Here is a 21480-nt window from a genome sequence, read left to right on the forward strand (position 1 = left end):
AGATGTTGAAGAGCACCGGTCCCAAGACCAACCCCTAAGGGACACCACTTGTGACCGACCTCCACCCAGACGTAGAAACGTTGGCCACAATGACTAGTACCCTTAAGGAATTTGGTCTTTGTAGGAGTGACAGAGAGGTGCGGTATTGGCAAGATCTTAGGAGGGTTTCCAGGAGCCCCCTCTCTCTAATTGTCATATCACCCACAACGAAGGTTTGATCCTGTCTGCCAGCTGATGAAGCAAACCTTTGAATTGCTGGAAGGTATGTTTGTGCAGGCCAATGCCCAGCTGGGTGAAGCTCTGATGGTATATTACCACTCTAAATATTTTGTTCTGCCCATCCCTCCTCCAAGCACATCTGCCAAAGCCACAAAGAGGAGGGAGTCCCAAAGAAGTCAAAGGGACAGGTGGCAGCCAGGGCAGCGTTTAGAGGGTGATGTGAACCTTGTTTAAATCTTGGCACGATGCAGGTAAATTCAGCCTTGGTGTGTATAATGGCGAGGGGAGGTGAATGGCGACGCGGAGTTTGTTTCCTTTCCTCTGAAAGGGCTTATGGAGAATCTTTCACTTGTCCTGAAAACACTGCAGAGGACAGGAATAGAGCAGGACGAGTATCCTCTTCCCAACTGGAGCATTCCTGTGGTGAAAAGTGTTATGTCTTGCAGGGTATTATGTGTGCATCACTGTGTCCTGAAGCCAAGTGGGTCTGGAGCAGCCCCGCAGGACTCCTCCAAAAATCCCACTCTGCTGCTGTGCAGGCTGTGCCTGGGGTGGTCCCAAGCCAATGATTGCTTTGTCCCTCCACCCTGGCCTCAAGCTGGGGAGACCGAGGTTGTGGCACACCAACAGCTCTGTTCTCAGTTCCCCCTTCCCACACTCTTGTCCTCCACAGGCACTGCTTTGCTCCTGCCACTCTGATCCTGCCTCAGGCAGAGTTAGGGGCACGTCTGGTGCCCTTGCTCATCTGGCTGCCCTTGTGAGGACTCCCAGAGCACGCGTGCTGCTGAGCAGGGTGGGTGAGGTGTCCTGTGGAAATCCTACCAAATATGTGCTTGTGCCTGCTGTGCTGTCAGTCTGGACAGCCAGGGCGCAAAGACATGGGCAGGCAGAGTGATATGTATCAATTACTCAGCATGTGCTTTTGTTATTGAAGCTCTCCAGCAGGAAGTCTTGGGAGGGCAGCAGCCTTCATTCCCAATTCTTGGAATTAAGATTTGTAAAGCAGGAAGGTACAAAGGGGAGAAGTACGGTTACAAAAGAAGAGCCAGGCACATTTCTCCCAAGAGCAATAGTTAATCTGAGGGAGAGTCTAAAACCAAGATTAGAGGTGCCTTGCCTAGAAATACAATGACTAACAGAACCTGAGTAAGCGCTGCGTTAAGGAGGGAGATTGATAATGCTGACCCTCACACCTGGAAGTCCGGCCTGAAACTTCAAGGCTAGGGAGGAGATGTACTCCAAATATCAGGACGAGTGCTGAAGCAAGGCTCCAGGGAGTAAGAGGCTCGCATTGCCTTAAGAGGTAGGACAATCCTCATCATTGTCTTCATCATCTCCTTGTGCTGACGTGTATTTTTGCCTGGAAACATTTTGGCCTCTAATCCTGTGACTTGAAAGAAGCCAGCGTGGCAGAATGGCTATGACATGAGCAAGGAAACGAAAAGGGAGCATTGCAGGGAACAAATAAATGCCAGAGATTCTTAAATTGTAATATTTTGCATGTGAGATGAGCTTGCTAGTAAAAACATTACCTGTGCAAATGGTGCCTCTGGGCCTGGGGCAGTCTGGAACAGTATAAAAAGTCATCCAACAGCAGGCTGCCTCATCCACTTCTCTTGCCTTCTCCTCCTTGGTGAACAAGGTGAGCTGCAAGTGCCTTCTCCTCACTCCCCTCTTGCTCTTCTTCTCCCCTTGGCCTTCTGGCCTTGACCGAGTCTTTGCCTCTGTGCAGCTTTGGTGTGGGCCTTGCCCCTTGACGCTGCTCCCTCCATCACTGTTCTGCATGCCACTGTGGGGGAAGGTGGGAGGAGGTCTTGGGCTGTCTTTGCAGGGGCCCTTGGGGACACAGGCTCGCAAGCCCCTCTCTGTCCTCGCACAGCCTGTCGCTGCTCCCCAGACTATGCCTTCTGTCTTGGCCAGCAGGCTGTCAGGCTGCTGCTGACACGCTGCTTGTTCTTTCCCTGCCCTCTCTCCCAGGTGCGCCTCCATCCCACAGCCATGTCCTGCTACGATCTGTGCCGTCCCTGTGGCCCAACCCCGCTTGCCAACAGCTGCAACGAGCCCTGTGTCCGGCAGTGCCAGGACTCCCGTGTGGTGATTGAACCATCTCCCGTGGTGGTGACCCTGCCCGGCCCCATCCTCAGCTCCTTCCCCCAGAACACCGCAGTGGGATCCACCACCTCGGCTGCCGTTGGCAGCATTCTGAGTTCTGAGGGAGTGCCCATCTCCTCCGGGGGCTTTGGCCTCTCTGGCTTTGGTGGCCGCTACAGTGGCAGGAGGTGCCTGCCCTGCTAAAGCCCACGAGGATGACCAGTGAGTGCATCGACCAGGAAGCACGAAGCCAGGTGCCGGACTGAGGACGGAGCTGCTGGCCAGGGTTTCCAGATGGGCTGAATACCCTCGTGGCCTCCTGCAGAGCAGAGAGGGAAGCCAGGGTGCCAGCCTGTGCTGTCTGGAAACATGGCCAGCAGACATCTTCTTCTTCTCCCACTTTCTTCTCTGCATCATGAGTCCTTGTTGTCTCCTGCTGTCCTGTTGCATGGGTTCATCCGGAAGCAAGTCAAGAGTGTCCTTACTGTTTGTTCTCCCTCTTGTCATGTGAAGGAGGAAGACATGCATCCTGTTGTGGTGATGGGGGTTCTGACTGCCAGCTGTCCTTGTGGCAGTCTGGACTCCATCCCTTCCACCATGAGCTGCTTTGATTCCTTCTTCAGACTCATTAAAGTTTTTGCTTCAATATAATCTGAGTCTCCATATGTTCCTTTTCTATTTAGATGCCCAGTGAAAGATTTAATCTGGCTTGTTACTTTTTTCCTGTGATTCCCAGCCATGCTCTGTAGAGGGAACTGGGATATCATGGAGTCTACAGGTTCTTCTGCAATGAGACTATTGAATTCTGTGCCTACACTCCTGTTTCTGAAGCAGTCAACCTTTCCAAGAGTGCTGCACAGTCACTGCTTGTGAGTTTGTGTTACTGTTCCCCTGTGGCATTCAAGTGAGGGTTTCTGCCAAGTCCCTGTCTGACCCTTGCCTACCAGAGCAAGGAGAGGAAGAAATCCTCCTGGATGAAGCCGTTGTGCCTTCCTGACCTTCTTCCTCAACCTGTAAGAGAACCAAAAACAGAGAGGGAAGTAACATGGCGTGTGTGGAGGTGGCACATACTTGTTGGGTCCAACTGCACCGGGCTCTGGTGATTGCTCCTGCCACAGGGGACACAAGGGAAAACAAGCTCCACATATGCTTCTTCCCATATGCTCTAGTCCTCCACAGGAGATGCTTTTGTCTGTGTCACCCACTCCTGCTTGAGGCAGAGTGAGGGGCACCTCTCATGCTATCCCCTATGCTGGGGAAATCCTACGATGCCTTACACTGTAACTAAAGGCCTGCATTCTCTGACCGACCACTGGTGTCAGGCAAAGCCCTCAGCGTTGCTGTGCAGGAAGACCCTCAGGAAACACACTCTTTGTCAACATTCCTGAGCCACCTTGAGCTGACAGCAGAAGCAAAGTGCAGTGAAAAGCGGATACCAGGGAGGGAAGGCAGCATCTGCAGCAGGCGATCAGGGAGCGCAGGGTGCTGCAGGGCATTGCAACTTCTGGGCAGACCCTGAGCTGCGAGACATGTTTTGCCTTGGAAAATTAATTGAAGCTTCCTTCCTTTCTTCTTTTGTGGTAGATGCAGCTGGTGTCCTTTGTCCCAGGTGCACAGGAGATTTCCTCCTCTTGCACATCAGTTGTCTGAGTGCAGCAGAGGCCCAATGGCCCTCATCAGGCTCACCAGAGGCCTCGCACCGCACCCTCCTCCCATTGACCCCAGGGCTATAGTTAAGCTCTGTCCTGAGCCTTTGGCCTCCCTTTCAGCTCTGGGTCATCAGTGTGGGTTTCCTGGTCTGTTACAGATTTGCTTATGCCTATCCTTGTGTCCCCTTGGTGGGCCCAAAGTTGCCCAGTGGTTTCCCAGCTTTCCCTTGGGTCTGCCTGTTGTTTTTTTTGTTTTGTATTGTTTTGTTTTCCCGGGCCTAGTCAGCAGTCCTTGGGCCCTGTGTTGACCCTGGTTGCTGTCACTGGACCTGACCCTGAAGTGTGGACTGGCTTGTCATCAGTCCTGTGTTACCACCATGAATCTGACCATTGAGCTGGACTCCTGGCTGAATCTGCCTTCCATCTCCTCATCTTCCTTGCTCAGGTGCTGTGCAACGAGAGCCATTGCTGGTGTAGCTGCTGCCCTGCTGGCTGTATGGCCTTGCTTGGCTCCTGGCTCCCATTTTGTAGGCAGCAGGTGGCTCCTACTGAGCTGTGACAGCACTCTTTGGGATAGATGTTCACTGTCATCATCAGGGTAGTACTGTGCGCCTTCAAACCCTTCCTCATCTTCCTAAATGAGGAATTTGGTTGGGCCTCTGTGATTAGAGAGTTGCCTGTGTCTGGTGGAGTCCCAGCCTCATTGGGAAGGCATTTTGTCCACCCCGTGGGATAAGGGCCTGGCTGAGGGGCCTGAGCTCTGTATGCTGATTATCCCAAGCTGGGCGGTTGTTCCCCCAGGAACTGTGCTGCTGAAGGAAAGTGCAGGGTATGTCTTGGTGTTGCCCCTTGGCACACGTCCCCAGGGACGTCCTGATAGCTGCTGCTGCCCAGGCTGCCCTCGATGGCACTCCCAGACCTCCCTTGTTTCTGGGCAGAGTTCTGTGTTGCATGGAAATATGGTCACATTTTTGCTGGTGTGCACTGTTCTGTCAGTATGTGGGGTCAAAGCAGAATCTGAGGCGTGGAGATGGGGAAGGAGGAAAGCAGCTCTATTTGTTGTCCAGTATGGGCCTTTGTCTGCAGGAGACATCCCGGTTTAACAGGAGTGGGCAGCAGGAGTGTGTGTTAGAGAGAGAGCCATGTCCCTGTTTCTGAAAGAGGCCTGCTGTGGTGACAGGGGACCTCTAGTTGTTGGGGGCAGAGGGGAGAGGAAAACCAGCCAAGCTTTTGTCTCCTGAGAGCAATGCTTGGTCCCACAGAAGGGCTGAGGCCTGATGGCAGAGCTGCCATGCTTGGAAATCTGTTGCCTAAGGCAGCCTGAGCAGGTTGATAGGTAAAGCAAAGGCTGTGTCTGCTCTTTGCTGATGAGTCTGGCTGGCAGTCTGACCTTTAAGGGTGGGTTTGCAAGGAAATGAGTACCCATGCATTTAGGACAAAGCCTGAAGGAAGCTGCAGGAGGGTGAGAGGCTGGCACCACTTGACAATTTGGCCATCTCCTTCTTTTTGCCTTCATCTTCTTCCTGTGCTTTTGTGTCACTTCCCCAGAAGCATTTTGGCCTGTAATCCTGTCACTTGAAAGGAGCCTGTGTGATGGAATGGGCATGTCCTGAACAGGAAAATGAAAAGGGGTCACTGCAGGGAACATAAGACACCCATTTCTTTAATTGTGGTGTTTTGCATACTTGACGGTCTTGTTGGTAAACACATTACAAGTGCAAATGGCGCCTCTGGGCCTGGGGCAGTCTGGACTGGTATAAAAGCCTGTCCAACAGCAGGCTCCCTCATCCACTTCTCTTGCCTTCTCCTCCTTGGTGAACAAGGTGAGCTGCAAGGACCTTCTCCTCACTCCCCTCTTGCTCTTCTTCTCCCCTTGGCCTTCTGGCCTCGATCAAGTCTTTGCCTCCGTGCATGTTTGGTGTGGGCCTTGCCCCTTGACGCTGCTCCCTCCATTGCTGTTCTGCTTGCCACTGCAGGGGGAGGTGGGAGGAGGTCTTGGGCTGTCTTTGCAGGGGCCCTTGGGCCTCTCTCTGTCCTCGCACAGCCTGTCGCTGCTCCCCAGACTATGCCTTCTGTCTTGGCCAGCAGGCTGTCAGGCTGCTGCTGACACGCTGCTTGTTCTTTCCCTGCCCTCTCTCCCAGGTGCGCCTCCATCCCACAGCCATGTCCTGCTACGATCTGTGCCGTCCCTGTGGCCCAACCCCGCTTGCCAACAGCTGCAACGAGCCCTGTGTCCGGCAGTGCCAGGACTCCCGTGTGGTGATCCAGCCCTCTCCCGTGGTGGTGACCCTGCCCGGCCCCATCCTCAGCTCCTTCCCCCAGAACACCGCTGTGGGATCCACCACCTCGGCTGCCGTTGGCAGCATTCTGAGTGAGGAGGGAGTGCCCATCTCCTCCGGGGGCTTTGGCCTCTCTGGCTTTGGTGGCCGCTACAGTGGCAGGAGGTGCCTGCCCTGCTAAAGCCCACGAGGATGACCAGTGAGCGCATCGACCAGGAAGCCTGAAGCCAAGCGCCGGACTGAGAACGGAGCTGCTGGCCAGGGTTTCCAGATGGGCTGAGCACCCTCGTGGCCTCCTGCAGAGCAGAGAGGGAAGCCAGGGTGCCAGCCTGTGCTGTCTGGAAACACGGCCAGCAGACATCTTCTTCTCCCGCTTTCTTCTCTGCATCATGAGTCCTTGTTGTCTCCTCCTGTCCTGTGCCATGGGTTCATCCGGAAGCAAGTCAAGAGTGTCCTGTTTCTTCTCCCTCTTGCCATGTGAAGGAGGAAGACATGCATCCCGTTGTGGTGATGGGGGGTCTGACTGCCAGCTGTCCTTGTGGCAGCCTGGGCCGGATCCCTTCCTCCAAGTGCTGCTTTGATTCCTTCTTCAGACTCATTAAAGTTTTTGCTGCAATGTAATCTGTGTCTCCTCATGATCCTTCCCTTTTGGCATTCCCAGCCATGCTCTGTCGAGGGAACTGGGATATCATGGAGTCTACAGGTTCTTCTGCAATGAGACTATTGAATTCTGTGCCTACATTCCTGTTTCTGAAGCAGTCAACCAGTCCAACAGAGATGCACAGGCAGTGCTTTTGTGTTTGCCAGACCATTCTGCAGCATTCACCTAAGGGTTTCTGCCAAGTCCCTGTCTGACCCTTGCCTACCAGAGCAAGGAGAGGAAGAAATCCTCCTGGATGAAGCCGTTGTGCCTTCCTGACCTTCTGCCCCAAAATGGAAGGGCACCAGCATCAGGGAGGGAAGCAACATGGCTTGAGTGTGGTTGCTTAATTACACCATGCTCTGGTGATTGCTCCTGCCACAGGGGACACAAGGGAAAACAAGCTCCGCAACCCTTCTTCCCATATGCTCTAGTCCTCCACAGGAGATGCTTTTGTCTGTGTCACCCACTCCTGCTTGAGGCAGAGTGAGGGGCACCTCTCATGCTATCCCCTATGCTGGGGAAATCCTACGATGCCTTACACTGTAACTAAAGGCCTGCATTCTCTGACCGACCACTGGTGTCAGGCAAAGCCCTCAGCGTTGCTGTGCAGGAAGACCCTCAGGAAACACACTCTTTGTCAACATTCCTGAGCCACCTTGAGCTGACAGCAGGAGCAAAGTGCAGTGAAAAGCGGATACCAGGGAGGAAAGGCAGCATCTGCAGCAGGCGATCAGGGAGCGCAGGGTGCTGCAGGACATTGCAACTTCTGGGCAGACCCTGAGCTGCGAGACATGTTTTGCCTTGGAAAATTAATTGAAGCTTCCTTCCTTTCTTCTTTTGTGGTAGATGCAGCTGGTGTCCTATGTCCCAGGTGCACAGGAGATTTTCTCCTCTTGCACATCAGTAGTCTGAGTGCAGCAGAGGCCCAATGGCCCTCATCAGGCTCACCAGAGGCCTCGCACCACACCCTCTTCCCATTGACCCCAGGGCTATAGTTAAGCTCTGTCCTGAGCCTTTGGCCTCCCTTTCAGCTCTGGGTCATCAGTGTGGGTTGCCTGGTCTGTTGCAGATTTGTTTACCACAGAATCACAGAATTGTAGAGGTTGGAAGGGACCTCAAGAGATAATCGGGTCCAACCCTCCTGCCAAAGCAGGTTTCCTAGGGAAGGTTGCCAAGGTAGGCATCTAGAAGGGCCTTGAATATCTCCAGAGAAGGAGACTCCACAACCTCCCTGGGCAGCCTGTTCTAGTTCTCCATCACACTTACCTTGAAGAAGTTCTTTCACATGTTGGCGTGGAACTTTCTGCGGAATTTATGCCTGCCCCTGGGTCCCCTTGGTGGGCTCAAAGTTGCCCAGTGGTTTCCCAGCTTTCCCTTGGGTCAATCTATTTTATTTATTGATTAATTGATTTATTCTGGGCCTGGTCAGCAGTCCTTGGGCCCTGTGTTGACCCTGGTTGCTGTCACTGGACCTGACCCTGAAGTGTGGACTGGCTTGTCATCAGTCCTGTGTTACCACCATGAATCTGACCATTGAGCTGGACTCCTGGCTGAATCTGCCTTCCATCTCCTCATCTTCCTTGCTCAGGTGCTGTGCAACGAGAGCCATTGCTGGTGTAGCTGCTGCCCTGCTGGCTGTATGGCCTTGCTTGGCTCCTGGCTCCCATTTTGTAGGCAGCAGGTGGCTCCTACTGAGCTGTGACAGCACTCTTTGGGATAGATGTTCACTGTCATCATCAGGGTAGTACTGTGCGCCTTCAAACCCTTCCTCATCTTCCTAAATGAGGAATTTGGTTGGGCCTCTGTGATTAGAGAGTTGCCTGTGTCTGGTGGAGTCCCAGCCTCATTGGGAAGGCATTTTGTCCACCCCGTGGGATAAGGGCCTGGCTGAGGGGCCTGAGCTCTGTATGCTGATTATCCCAAGCTGGGCGGTTGTTCCCCCAGGAACTGTGCTGCTGAAGGAAAGTGCAGGGTATGTCTTGGTGTTGCCCCTTGGCACACGTCCCCAGGGACGTCCTGATAGCTGCTGCTGCCCAGGCTGCCCTCGATGGCACTCCCAGACCTCCCTTGTTTCTGGGCAGAGTTCTGTGTTGCATGGAAATATGGTCACATTTTTGCTGGTGTGCACTGTTCTGTCAGTATGTGGGGTCAAAGCAGAATCTGAGGCGTGGAGATGGGGAAGGAGGAAAGCAGCTCTATTTGTTGTCCAGTATGGGCCTTTGTCTGCAGGAGACATCCCGGTTTAACAGGAGTGGGCAGCAGGAGTGTGTGTTAGAGAGAGAGCCATGTCCCTGTTTCTGAAAGAGGCCTGCTGTGGTGACAGGGGACCTCTAGTTGTTGGGGGCAGAGGGGAGAGGAAAACCAGCCAAGCTTTTGTCTCCTGAGAGCAATGCTTGGTCCCACAGAAGGGCTGAGGCCTGATGGCAGAGCTGCCATGCTTGGAAATCTGTTGCCTAAGGCAGCCTGAGCAGGTTGATAGGTAAAGCAAAGGCTGTGTCTGCTCTTTGCTGATGAGTCTGGCTGGCAGTCTGACCTTTAAGGGTGGGTTTGCAAGGAAATGAGTACCCATGCATTTAGGACAAAGCCTGAAGGAAGCTGCAGGAGGGTGAGAGGCTGGCACCACTTGACAATTTGGCCATCTCCTTCTTTTTGCCTTCATCTTCTTCCTGTGCTTTTGTGTCACTTCCCCAGAAGCATTTTGGCCTGTAATCCTGTCACTTGAAAGGAGCCTGTGTGATGGAATGGGCATGTCCTGAACAGGAAAATGAAAAGGGGTCACTGCAGGGAACATAAGACACCCATTTCTTTAATTGTGGTGTTTTGCATACTTGACGGTCTTGTTGGTAAACACATTACAAGTGCAAATGGCGCCTCTGGGCCTGGGGCAGTCTGGACTGGTATAAAAGCCTGTCCAACAGCAGGCTCCCTCATCCACTTCTCTTGCCTTCTCCTCCTTGGTGAACAAGGTGAGCTGCAAGGACCTTCTCCTCACTCCCCTCTTGCTCTTCTTCTCCCCTTGGCCTTCTGGCCTCGATCAAGTCTTTGCCTCCGTGCATGTTTGGTGTGGGCCTTGCCCCTTGACGCTGCTCCCTCCATTGCTGTTCTGCTTGCCACTGCAGGGGGAGGTGGGAGGAGGTCTTGGGCTGTCTTTGCAGGGGCCCTTGGGCCTCTCTCTGTCCTCGCACAGCCTGTCGCTGCTCCCCAGACTATGCCTTCTGTCTTGGCCAGCAGGCTGTCAGGCTGCTGCTGACACGCTGCTTGTTCTTTCCCTGCCCTCTCTCCCAGGTGCGCCTCCATCCCACAGCCATGTCCTGCTACGATCTGTGCCGTCCCTGTGGCCCAACCCCGCTTGCCAACAGCTGCAATGAGCCCTGTGTCCGGCAGTGCCAGGACTCCCGTGTGGTGATCCAGCCCTCTCCCGTGGTGGTGACCCTGCCCGGCCCCATCCTCAGCTCCTTCCCCCAGAACACCGCTGTGGGATCCACCACCTCAGCTGCTGTTGGCAGCATTCTGAGTGAGGAGGGAGTGCCCATCTCCTCCGGGGGCTTTGGCCTCTCTGGCTTTGGTGGCCGCTACTGTGGCAGAAGGTGCCTGCCCTGCTAAAGCCCACGAGGATGACCAGTGAGCGCATCGACCAGGAAGCCTGAAGCCAAGCGCCGGACTGAGGACGGAGCTGCTGGCCAGGGTTTCCAGATGGGCTGAGCACCCTTGAGCCCTCCTGCAGAGCAGAGAGGGAAGCCAGGGTGCCAGCCTGTGCTGTCTGGAAACACGGCCAGCAGACATCTTCTTCTCCCGCTTTCTTCTCTGCATCATGAGTCCTTGTTGTCTCCTGCTGTTCTGTGCCATGGGTTCATCCGGAAGCAAGTCAAGAGTGTCCTGTTTCTTCTTCCTCCCATCTTTTGAGGGAGGAAGATGTGCATCCTGCTGTGGTGAAGGGGGGTCTGACTGTCAGCTGTCCTTGTGTCAGACTGGGCCGGATCCCTTCCTCCAAGTGCTGCTTTGATTCCTTCTTCAGACTCATTAAAGTTTTTGCTGCAATGTAATCTGAGTCTCCTTATGTTCTTTTTCTATTGGGATGTCCAGTGAACCTTTCCAAGGAGAACTGTGATGTCTTGGAGTGGAAAAGCATGGGTGGATATGGTCCTAATATGGATCTTCTTCATGCCTGTAGGAGATGAGTACTCTCGAAGAATTTGGTCTTTATAAATGTCAAAGAGAGGTGGAGGAAAGTCGTATTGGCAAAGTCTTAGAAGGGTGTCCAGGAACTCCCTCTAATTGAACTATCACCAACAATGAAGGTTTTCCAACACTTTGTACTCTGCTGCTCAAGGCAGGAAGGTATGAAGGGGAGAAGCATGACTGAAAAAGAAAAGCCACAAACATTTCTCCCAAGAGCAATAGTTAATCTGAGGGAGAGTCCAAAACCCAAGATTATAGGTGCCCTGCTTAGAAAGGTGATGCCTAAGAGGATCTGAGTGACCATAATGTTTATGGGTGACACTAACTTTGTTGATGACACCAAGGCGAGTGGTACAGTTGATATCCCTGTTGGGAAGGGATTTTAGCAGGAGGGACCCTGCCAGGTGTGAGAACTGGGGCCATGTGAACTTCATGAAGTTCAGCAAGGGCATGTGCAAGTTCCTGCGTCTGGTTTGAGGAAATCCCCCATGTCAGTACAGGCTGGGTGTGGGCATGTAGATGTGGTGCTTCGGTACATGGTTTAGTGGTAGCCTTGGCAGTGCTAGACTAACAGTTGCACTTGATGATCTTAGAGGTCTTTTCCAACCTAAATGACTCTACGATCCTGTGAATTGACTGAGATTGGCCCTGCAGAGTAGGAGTCAGCAATATGTGCTTGTAGCCCAGAAAACCAATTACATCTTGGGCTGCATGAAAAGAAGTGTGGCCAGCAGGACAAAGGGAGGTAATTCTCTTTGTCTACTGTGCTCTACTTCACCCAGAGAACCGTATCCATCTCTGGGTTCCCTGGTACAAGAAAGACGTGGACCTGTTAGAGCAGGTCTAGCAGAGGCCATGAAAATGACCTGAGGGCTGGAGTACCTCTGCTATAAAGACAGGCTGAGAGAGTTGGGCTTGTTGAGCCTGGAGAGGAGAAGGCTCCAGGGAAACATTGCAGCCTTTAAATATCTAAAGTTGTCTTGTAAGAAAGATGGATAAAGACTTTTTACCAGGCACAGCAGTGACAGGACAAGGGGAAACAGTTTTAAAGTGAAAGAGGGTAAGTTGAGAGGGGATCTAAGGAAGAAAGTTTTCACAGCGACAGTTGTTACACACTGGAAGCCTCAGCATTGAGAATGTTCAAAGTGAGGTTGGATGGAGTATGAGTAACCAGATCTGGTGGAAGATGTCCCTGCCCAAGGCAGAGGGTTGGACTAGATGATCTTTAAAGGTCCCTTCCAAACTAAGCCATTGCCTAACTTAAGATTTTATTACAGCATCAGGGGGAGCAATTGATGATGCTGGCCCTCCCATGCGGAAGTCCAGGCGAAGCTTCAGGGTTAGGAGGAAACCTACCCCAAACATCAGGACAAGTGTTGAAGCAAGGCCCCAAAGGGCAAGAGGCTGGCGTTCCCCACCGAGGTTGCACACTCCTCATCACTGGCCGCATCATCTGCTTGTGCTGACGTGTCACGTCTCCTGGAAAAAAATATTTTGGCCTCTAATCCTGTGACTTGAAAGAAGACTCCGTGGTGGAATGGGCATGTCTTAAGCAAGGAAATGAAAAGGGAACGTTGCAGGGAACAGAAACAAGACACCCATTTCTTTAATTGTAGTGTTTTACATACAAATGGGCTTGCTATAACACATACTGCATACGTGGTGTGCCACTGGGCCTGGGGCTGTCTGAGCCAGTATAAAAACCCATCCAACAGCATGCTCCCTCATCCACTTCTCTTGCCTTCTCCTTGGTGAACAAGGTGAGCTGCAAGTGCCTTCTCCTCACTCCCCTCTTGCTCTTCTTCTCCCCTTGGCCTTCTGGCCTCGACCGAGTCTTTGCCTCTGTGTAGCTTTGGTGTGGGCCTTGCCCCTTGATGCTGCTCCCTCCATCACTGTTCTACTTGCCACTGTGGGGGAAGGTGGGAGGAGGTCTTGGGCTGTCTTTGCAGGGGCCACTGGGGACACAGGCTCGCAAGCCCCTCTCTGTCCTCGCACAGCCTGTCGCTGCTCCCCAGACTATGCCTTCTGTCTTGGCCAGCAGGCTGTCAGGCTGCTGCTGACACGCTGCTTGTTCTTTCCCTGCCCTCTCTCCCAGGTGCGCCTCCATCCCACAGCCATGTCCTGCTACGATCTGTGCCGTCCCTGTGGCCCAACCCCGCTTGCCAACAGCTGCAACGAGCCCTGTGTCCGGCAGTGCCAGGACTCCCGTGTGGTGATCCAGCCCTCTCCCGTGGTGGTGACCCTGCCCGGCCCCATCCTCAGCTCCTTCCCCCAGAACACCGCAGTGGGATCCACCACCTCGGCTGCCGTTGGCAGCATTCTGAGTGAGGAGGGAGTGCCCATCTCCTCCGGGGGCTTTGGCTTCTCTGGCATTGGTGGCCGCTACAGTGGCAGAAGGTGCCTGCCCTGCTAAAGCCCAGGTGGACGTCCAGTGAGCGCATCGACCAGGAAGCCCGAAGCCAGGTGCCGGACTGAGGACGGAGCTGCTGGCCAGGGTTTCCAGATGGGCTGAGTACCCTCGTGCCCCCCTGCAGAGCAGAAAGGGAAGTCAGGGTGCCATCCTGTGCTGTCTGGAAACACGGCCAGCAGACATCTTCTTCTTCTCCCGCTTTCTTCTCTACATCATGAGTCCTTGTCTCCTGCTGTCCTGTTCCATGGGTTCATCCGGAAGGAAGTCAAGAGTGTCCTGTTTCTTCTTCCTCCCGTCTTTTGAGGGAGGAAGACGTGCATCCCACTGTGGTGAATGGGGGGTCTGACTGTCAGCTGTCCATGTGGCAACCTGGGCCGGATCCCTTCCTCCAAGTGCTGCTTTGATTCCTTCTTCAGACTCATTAAAGTTTTTGCTGCAATGTAATCTGAGTCTCCTTATGTTCTTTTTCTATTGGGATGTCCAGTGAACCTTTCCAAGGAGAGCTGTGATGTCTTGGAGTGGAAAAGCATGGGTGGATATGGTCCTAATGTGGATCTCCTTCATGCCTGTAGGACATGAGTACCCTTAAGGAATTTGGTCTTTATAAGAGTCAAAGAGAAGTGGAGGAGAGTCATATTGGCATATTATCAGAATCACAGAATCACAGAAATGTAGGGATTGCAAGGGACCTAAAGATATCATTGGGTCCAACCCCCTTGCCAAAGCAGGTTCGCTAGAGCAGGTTGTCCAGGTAGGTGTCCAGACAGGTCTTGAATATCTTCAGAGAAGGAGAGTCCACAACCTCCCTGGGCAGCCTGTTCCAGTGCTCTGTCACTGTCACTGTTATGAAGTTCTTTTGCATGTTAGCGCGGAACTTCCTGTGATCCATTTTGTGGCATTGCCCCTTGTCCTGTCCTCACATACCACTGAAAAGAGGTTGGCCATATCCCTCTGTCTCCCACACTTAAGGTATTTATAAACATGAATAAAATCCCCTCTCAGTCTTCTTTTCTCAAGGCTGAACAGACCCAGGTCTCTCAGCCTTTCCTCATAGGGGAGATGCTCCTTGACCCCTTTGTGGCCCTCTGCTGGACTCTTTCCAGGAGATTCCTGTATTTTTTATTCCAGGAGCCCAGAACTGGATACAGTACTCCGGGTGAGGCCTGACCAGGGCTGAGTAGAGGGGGAGGATCACCTCCCTTGACCTGCTGGCCACCCTCCTTTTAATGCATGCCAGGATCCCTTTGGCCTTCTTGCCTACAAGGGCACATGTTGGCTCATGACCAACCTGTCGTCCACCAGGACCCCCAAGTCCTTCTCTGCAGAGCTCCTCTTGAGCAGGTCATCCCCCAGCCTGTACTGATACATGCAGTTGTTCCTTCCCAGGGGCAGGACTCTACACTTACTCTTGTTAAACCTCATTTGGTTTCTCCCTGCCCAGCTCTCCAACCTGTCCAGGTCTCACTGAATGGCAGCACAGCCTTCTGGCATGTTGGCCACTCCTCCTAGCTTTGTATCGTCAGCGTACGTGCTGAGGGTGGACACTATTCCCTCATAAAGGTCGTCGATGAAGATGTTGAACAAGACTGGACCCAGCACTGACCCCTGGGGAACACCGCTAGTCACAGGTATCCAGCCAGACTCTGCGATGCCAATCACCACGCTCTGAGCTAGGACGGTCAGCCAGTTCTCAACCCACTTTATTTTCCAATAATATATCCCACACTTTCTCAGCTTTGCTAGCTGGATGTCGTGGGAGAGAGTTATGGGTGACACTAACTTTGTTGATGGCACCAAGGCGAGTAGTACAGTTGATATCCCTGTTGGGAAGGGATTTTAGCAGGAGGGACCCTGCCAGGTGTGAGAACTGGGGCCATGTGAACTTCATGAAGTTCAGCAAGGGCATGTGCAAGTTCCTGCGTCTGGTTTGAGGAAATCCCCCATGTCAGTACAGGCTGGGTGTGGGCATGTAGATGTGGTGCTTCGGTACATGGTTTAGTGGTAGCCTTGGCAGTGCTAGACTAACAGTTGCACTTGATGATCTTAGAGGTCTTTTCCAACCTAAATGACTCTACGATCCTGTGAATTGACTGAGATTGGCCCTGCAGAGTAGGAGTCAGCAATATGTGCTTGTAGCCCAGAAAACCAATTACATCTTGGGCTGCATGAAAAGAAGTGTGGCCAGCAGGACAAAGGGAGGTAATTCTCTTTGTCTACTGTGCTCTACTTCACCCAGAGAACCGTATCCATCTCTGGGTTCCCTGGTACAAGAAAGACGTGGACCTGTTAGAGCAGGTCTAGCAGAGGCCATGAAAATGACCTGAGGGCTGGAGTACCTCTGCTATAAAGACAGGCTGAGAGAGTTGGGCTTGTTGAGCCTGGAGAGGAGAAGGCTCCAGGGAAACATTGCAGCCTTTAAATATCTAAAGTTGTCTTGTAAGAAAGATGGATAAAGACTTTTTACCAGGCACAGCAGTGACAGGACAAGGGGAAACAGTTTTAAAGTGAAAGAGGGTAAGTTGAGAGGGGATCTAAGGAAGAAAGTTTTCACAGCGACAGTTGTTACACACTGGAAGCCTCAGCATTGAGAATGTTCAAAGTGAGGTTGGATGGAGTATGAGTAACCAGATCTGGTGGAAGATGTCCCTGCCCAAGGCAGAGGGTTGGACTAGATGATCTTTAAAGGTCCCTTCCAAACTAAGCCATTGCCTAACTTAAGATTTTATTACAGCATCAGGGGGAGCAATTGATGATGCTGGCCCTCCCATGCGGAAGTCCAGGCGAAGCTTCAGGGTTAGGAGGAAACCTACCCCAAACATCAGGACAAGTGTTGAAGCAAGGCCCCAAAGGGCAAGAGGCTGGCGTTCCCCACCGAGGTTGCACACTCCTCATCACTGGCCGCATCATCTGCTTGTGCTGACGTGTCACGTCTTCTGGAAAAAAATATTTTGGCCTCTAATCCTGTGACTTGAAAGAAGACTCCGTGGTGGAATGGGCATGTCTTAAGCAAGGAAATGAAAAGGGAACGTTGCAGGGAACAGAAACAAGACACCCATTTCTTTAATTGTAGTGTTTTACATACAAATGGGCTTGCTATAACACATACTGCATACGTGGTGTGCCACTGGGCCTGGGGCTGTCTGAGCCAGTATAAAAACCCATCCAACAGCATGCTCCCTCATCCACTTCTCTTGCCTTCTCCTTGGTGAACAAGGTGAGCTGCAAGTGCCTTCTCCTCACTCCCCTCTTGCTCTTCTTCTCCCCTTGGCCTTCTGGCCTCGACCGAGTCTTTGCCTCTGTGCAGCTTTGGTGTGGGCCTTGCCCCTTGATGCTGCTCCCTCCATCACTGTTCTACTTGCCACTGTGGGGGAAGGTGGGAGGAGGTCTTGGGCTGTCTTTGCAGGGGCCACTGGGGACACAGGCTCGCAAGCCCCTCTCTGTCCTCGCACAGCCTGTCGCTGCTCCCCAGACTATGCCTTCTGTCTTGGCCAGCAGGCTGTCAGGCTGCTGCTGACACGCTGCTTGTTCTTTCCCTGCCCTCTCTCCCAGGTGCGCCTCCATCCCACAGCCATGTCCTGCTACGATCTGTGCCGTCCCTGTGGCCCAACCCCGCTTGCCAACAGCTGCAACGAGCCCTGTGTCCGGCAGTGCCAGGACTCCCGTGTGGTGATCCAGCCCTCTCCCGTGGTGGTGACCCTGCCCGGCCCCATCCTCAGCTCCTTCCCCCAGAACACCGCAGTGGGATCCACCACCTCGGCTGCCGTTGGCAGCATTCTGAGTGAGGAGGGAGTGCCCATCTCCTCCGGGGGCTTTGGCCTCTCTGGCTTTGGTGGCCGCTACAGTGGCAGGAGGTGCCTGCCCTGCTAAAGCCCAGGTGGACGTCCAGTGAGCGCATCGACCAGGAAGCCCGTAGCCAGGTGCCGGACTGAGGACGGAGCTGCTGGCCAGGGTTTCCAGATGGGCTGAGTACCCTCGTGCCCCCCTGCAGAGCAGAGAGGGAAGTCAGGGTGCCAGCCTGTGCTGTCTGGAAACACGGCCAGCAGACATCTTCTTCTCCCGCTTTCTTCTCTGCATCATGAGTCCTTGTTGTCTCCTGCTGTCCTGTGCCATGGGTTCATCCGGAAGCAAGTCAAGAGTGTCCTGTTTCTTCTCCCTCTTGCCATGTGAAGGAGGAAGACGTGCATCCCGTTGTGGTGAAGGGGGGTCTGACTGCCAGCTGTCCTTGTGGCAGTCTGGACCACATCCCTTCCACCACGAACTGCTTCGATTCTTTCTTTAGACTCATTAAAGTTTTTGCTGCAATGTAATCTGAGTCTCCTTATGTTCCTTTTCTATTGGGATGTCCAGTGAAACTGTCCGGGGGGAAACGTGACGTCTTGGAGTGAAAAAGCATGGGTGGATATGGTCCTAATGTGGATCTCCTGCTTGCCAGGTGGAGTTGGCTAGTCTCGAGTCAGATAGCTGTTTGTGGAGAGGTGGAGTGGTGTATTGTGTTTATAAGACATAATGAGGTATGCTTGTGCAGACCAGTGCACAACTGGATGAAGCTCTGATGGTGGATTACCACTCTAAAGATATTGTTTTGCTCATGCTTCCTCCAAGGACATCTGCAAAAGCCTCAAGGAGGAGAAAGTCCCAAAGAAGTCAAAGGGACAGGTGGCAGCTAGGGCAGCAGTGTAAATTGAGATCTAAGCCCTGCTTTGATCTTGTGCTGTGGGCGTGTGTAATGTCTAGGGGAGGGAGAGGGAAACATGGAGGGTGCTTCCTCTCCTCTAGGGAGAAAATTAGTGTATGTGGTATGTCCAGAAAACACTGCAGAGGACAGGAATAGAGCAGGACGAGTATCATCTGCCCTGGTGGAGCAGTCCTGTGGTGAAAAGCGTTATGTCTTGCAGGGTATTATATGTGCATCACTGTTTCCTGAAGCCAAGTGGGTCTGGAGCAGCCCCGCAGGACTCCTCCAAAAATCCCACTCTGCTGCTGTGCAGGCTGTGCCTGGGGTGGTCCCAAGCCAATGATTGCTTTGTCCCTCCACCCTGGCCTCAAGCTGGGGAGACCGAGGTTGTGGCACACCAACAGCTCTGTTCTCAGTTCCCCCTTCCCACACTCTTGTCCTCCACAGGCACTGCTTTGCTCCTGCCACTCTGATCCTGCCTCAGGCAGAGTTAGGGGCACGTCTGGTGCCCTTGCTCATCTGGCTGCCCTTGTGAGGACTCCCAGAGCACGCGTGCTGCTGAGCAGGGTGGGTGAGGTGTCCTGTGGAAATCCTACCAAATATGTGCTTGTGCCTGCTGTGCTGTCAGTCTGGACAGCCAGGGCGAAAAGACATGGGCAGGCAGAGTGATATGTATCAATTACTCAGCGTGTGCTTTTGTTATTGAAGCTCTCCAGCAGGAAGTCTTGGGAGGGCAGCAGCCTTCATTCCCATTTCTTGGAATTAAGATGTGTAAAGCAGGAAGGTACAAAGGGGAGAAGTACGATTACAAAAGAAGAGCCAGGCACATTTCTCCCAAGAGCAATAGTTAATTTGATGGGGAGTCAAAAATGAAGACTAGAGGAGCCCTGCCTAGAAAGGCAATGTTTAACACAAGATGAGAGCATATTATAAAGGGGAGCAATTGCTGTGGCCAGACTTTGAATGTAGAAGTCCATCCTGGTGCTTCAGGTTTAGGAGGAGAAGAGCCTCAATCATCAAGATAAATACTAACACAATGCCCCAGAGAGTAAGAGGCTGGCATCCCCTGGAGTGCCAGGACACTCTTCATCACTGGCAGTACCATTCTTGTGCTGACGTGTCCTTTCTCAAACATTTTGGCCTCTAATCTTGTCACTTGAAAGGAGACTGCCTGATTGAATAAACATGCCCTGAACAGGGACATAAAAAGGAAGCATTGCAGGTAACATAAACAAGACAATTTCTGTAATTGTAATGTTTTGCATGTAACATGAGCTTCTGATAAACACATTACATGTGCAAAGGATGCTTTGGGCCTGGAGCATTCTGGACCAGTATAAAAACACATCCAACAGCAGGCTGCCTTATCCACTTCTCTTGCCTTCTCCTTGGTGAACAAGGTGAGCTGCAAGTGCCTTCTCCTCACTCCCCTCTTGCTCTTCTCCTCTTGGCCTTCTGGCCTTGACCGAGTCTTTGCCTCTGTGTAGCTTTGGTGTGGGCCTTGTCCCTTGACGATCCTCACTCCATCACAGTTCTGCATGCCACTGTGGGGGAAGGTGGGAGGAGGTCTTGGGCTGTCTTTGCAGGGGCCCATGGGGACACAGGCTCGCAAGTCCCTCTCTGTCCTCGCACAGCCTGTCGCTGCTCCCCAGACTATGCCTTCTGTCTTGGCCAGCAGGCTGTCAGGCTGCTGCTGACACGCTGCTTGTTCTTTCCCTGCCCTCTCTCCCAGGTGCGCCTCCATCCCACAGCCATGTCCTGCTACGATCTGTGCCGTCCCTGTGGCCCAACCCCGCTTGCCAACAGCTGCAACGAGCCCTGTGTCCGGCAGTGCCAGGACTCCCGTGTGGTGATCCAGCCCTCTCCCGTGGTGGTGACCCTGCCCGGCCCCATCCTCAGCTCCTTCCCCCAGAACACCGCAGTGGGATCCACCACCTCAGCTGCTGTTGGCAGCATCCTGAGTGAGGAGGGAGTGCCCATCTCCTCCGGGGGCTTTGGCCTCTCTGGCTTTGGTGGCCGCTACAGTGGCAGAAGGTGCCTGCCCTGCTAAACCCCAGGTGGACGTCCAGTGAGCGCATCGGCCAGGAAGCCCGAAGCCAGGTGCCAGACTGAGGACGGAGCTGCTGGCCAGGGTTTCCAGATGGGCTGAGCACCCTCGTGGCCTCCTGCAGAGCAGAGAGGGAAGCCAGGGTGCCAGCCTGTGCTGTCTGGAAACACGGCCAGCAGACATCTTCTTCTCCCGCTTTCTTCTCTGCATCATGAGTCCTTGTTGTCTCCTCCTGTCCTGTGCCATGAGTTCATCTGGAAGCAAGTCAAGAGTGTCCAGTTTATTCTTCATCTCACCATGTGAGGGAGGAAGACGTGCATCCCGCTGTGGTGAAGGGGGGTCTGACTGCCAGCTGTCCTTGTGGCAGCCTGGGCCGGATCCCTTCCTCCAAGTGCTGCTTTGATTCCTTCTTCAGACTCATTAAAGTTTATGCTGCATTGTAATCTGTGTCTCCTCATGATCCTTCCCTTTTGGCATTCCCAGCCATGCTCTGTCGAGGGAACTGGGATATCATGGAGTCTACAGGTTCTTCTGCAATGAGACTATTGAATTCTGTGCCTACACTCCTGTTTCTGAAGCAGTCAACCAGTCCAACAGAGATGCACAGGCAGTGCTTTTGTGTTTGCCAGACCATTCTGCAGCATTCACCTAAGGGTTTCTGCCAAGTCCCTGTCTGACCCTTGCCTACCAGAGCAAGGAGAGGAAGAAATCCTCCTGGATGAAGCCGTTGTGCCTTCCTGACCTTCTGCCCCAAAATGGAAGGGCACCAGCATCAGGGAGGGAAGCAACATGGCTTGAGTGTGGTTGCTTAATTACACCATGCTCTGGTGATTGCTCCTGCCACAGGGGACACAAGGGAAAACAAGCTCCACAGCCCTTCTTCCCATATGCTCTAGTCCTCCACAGGAGATGCTTTTGTCTGTGTCACCCACTCCTGCTTGAGGCAGAGTGAGGGGCACCTCTCATGCTATCCCCTATGCTGGGGAAATCCTACGATGCCTTACACTGTAACTAAAGGCCTGCATTCTCTGACCGACCACTGGTGTCAGGCAAAGCCCTCAGCGTTGCTGTGCAGGAAGACCCTCAGGAAACACACTCTTTGTCAACATTCCTGAGCCACCTTGAGCTGACAGCAGGAGCAAAGTGCAGTGAAAAGCGGATACCAGGGAGGAAAGGCAGCATCTGCAGCAGGCGATCAGGGAGCGCAGGGTGCTGCAGGGCATTGCAACTTCTGGGCAGACCCTGAGCTGCGAGACATGTTTTGCCTTGGAAAATTAATTGAAGCTTC

At 53.1% G+C, this 21480-nt stretch overlaps 6 protein-coding genes across 6 annotated transcripts; all 6 read left to right on the forward strand.

Moving 5' to 3' along the window:
• Positions 1-1025: 1025 nt before the first annotated feature.
• On the forward strand, positions 1026-2884 carry LOC310887509 (feather beta keratin). The gene is made up of 2 exons (XM_083813505.1): positions 1026-1861; positions 2197-2884. Exon 2 carries the CDS (start codon positions 2218-2220, stop codon positions 2512-2514), a length of 297 nt encoding a protein of 98 aa, XP_083669631.1. The 5' UTR covers positions 1026-1861; positions 2197-2217; the 3' UTR covers positions 2515-2884.
• Positions 2885-5764: 2880 nt separating this feature from the next.
• Positions 5765-6859, forward strand: LOC310887510 (feather beta keratin-like). The gene is made up of 2 exons (XM_083813506.1): positions 5765-5782; positions 6102-6859. The coding sequence occupies exon 2, from the start codon at positions 6123-6125 to the stop codon at positions 6417-6419; it is 297 nt and encodes a 98-aa protein (XP_083669632.1). The 5' UTR covers positions 5765-5782; positions 6102-6122; the 3' UTR covers positions 6420-6859.
• Positions 6860-9831: 2972 nt separating this feature from the next.
• LOC310887514 (feather beta keratin-like) lies at positions 9832-10918 on the forward strand. The gene is made up of 2 exons (XM_083813509.1): positions 9832-9847; positions 10167-10918. Exon 2 carries the CDS (start codon positions 10188-10190, stop codon positions 10482-10484), a length of 297 nt encoding a protein of 98 aa, XP_083669635.1. The 5' UTR covers positions 9832-9847; positions 10167-10187; the 3' UTR covers positions 10485-10918.
• Positions 10919-12802: 1884 nt separating this feature from the next.
• On the forward strand, positions 12803-13914 carry LOC310887513 (feather beta keratin-like). The gene is made up of 2 exons (XM_083813508.1): positions 12803-12820; positions 13156-13914. The coding sequence occupies exon 2, from the start codon at positions 13177-13179 to the stop codon at positions 13471-13473; it is 297 nt and encodes a 98-aa protein (XP_083669634.1). The 5' UTR covers positions 12803-12820; positions 13156-13176; the 3' UTR covers positions 13474-13914.
• Positions 13915-16666: 2752 nt separating this feature from the next.
• LOC310887515 (feather beta keratin-like) lies at positions 16667-17777 on the forward strand. Its single transcript, XM_083813510.1, has 2 exons — positions 16667-16684; positions 17020-17777. Exon 2 carries the CDS (start codon positions 17041-17043, stop codon positions 17335-17337), a length of 297 nt encoding a protein of 98 aa, XP_083669636.1. The 5' UTR covers positions 16667-16684; positions 17020-17040; the 3' UTR covers positions 17338-17777.
• Positions 17778-17844: 67 nt separating this feature from the next.
• On the forward strand, positions 17845-21191 carry LOC310887512 (feather beta keratin-like). Its single transcript, XM_083813507.1, has 2 exons — positions 17845-19545; positions 19878-21191. The coding sequence occupies exon 2, from the start codon at positions 19899-19901 to the stop codon at positions 20193-20195; it is 297 nt and encodes a 98-aa protein (XP_083669633.1). The 5' UTR covers positions 17845-19545; positions 19878-19898; the 3' UTR covers positions 20196-21191.
• Positions 21192-21480: the final 289 nt, after the last annotated feature.

The sequence above is a fragment of the Anser anser genome (assembly GCF_964211835.1).
Source record: "Anser anser genome assembly, chromosome: 28".
NCBI classification, from domain to species: domain Eukaryota; kingdom Metazoa; phylum Chordata; class Aves; order Anseriformes; family Anatidae; genus Anser; species Anser anser.

Excerpts from the sequence above, each read along its gene's own strand:
- LOC310887509 (XM_083813505.1), top strand. The coding sequence starts at position 2,218 with ATGTCCTGCTACGATCTGTGCCGTCCCTGTGGCCCAACCCCGCTTGCC.
- LOC310887510 (XM_083813506.1), top strand. The coding sequence starts at position 6,123 with ATGTCCTGCTACGATCTGTGCCGTCCCTGTGGCCCAACCCCGCTTGCC.
- LOC310887514 (XM_083813509.1), top strand. The coding sequence starts at position 10,188 with ATGTCCTGCTACGATCTGTGCCGTCCCTGTGGCCCAACCCCGCTTGCC.
- LOC310887513 (XM_083813508.1), top strand. The coding sequence starts at position 13,177 with ATGTCCTGCTACGATCTGTGCCGTCCCTGTGGCCCAACCCCGCTTGCC.
- LOC310887515 (XM_083813510.1), top strand. The coding sequence starts at position 17,041 with ATGTCCTGCTACGATCTGTGCCGTCCCTGTGGCCCAACCCCGCTTGCC.
- LOC310887512 (XM_083813507.1), top strand. The coding sequence starts at position 19,899 with ATGTCCTGCTACGATCTGTGCCGTCCCTGTGGCCCAACCCCGCTTGCC.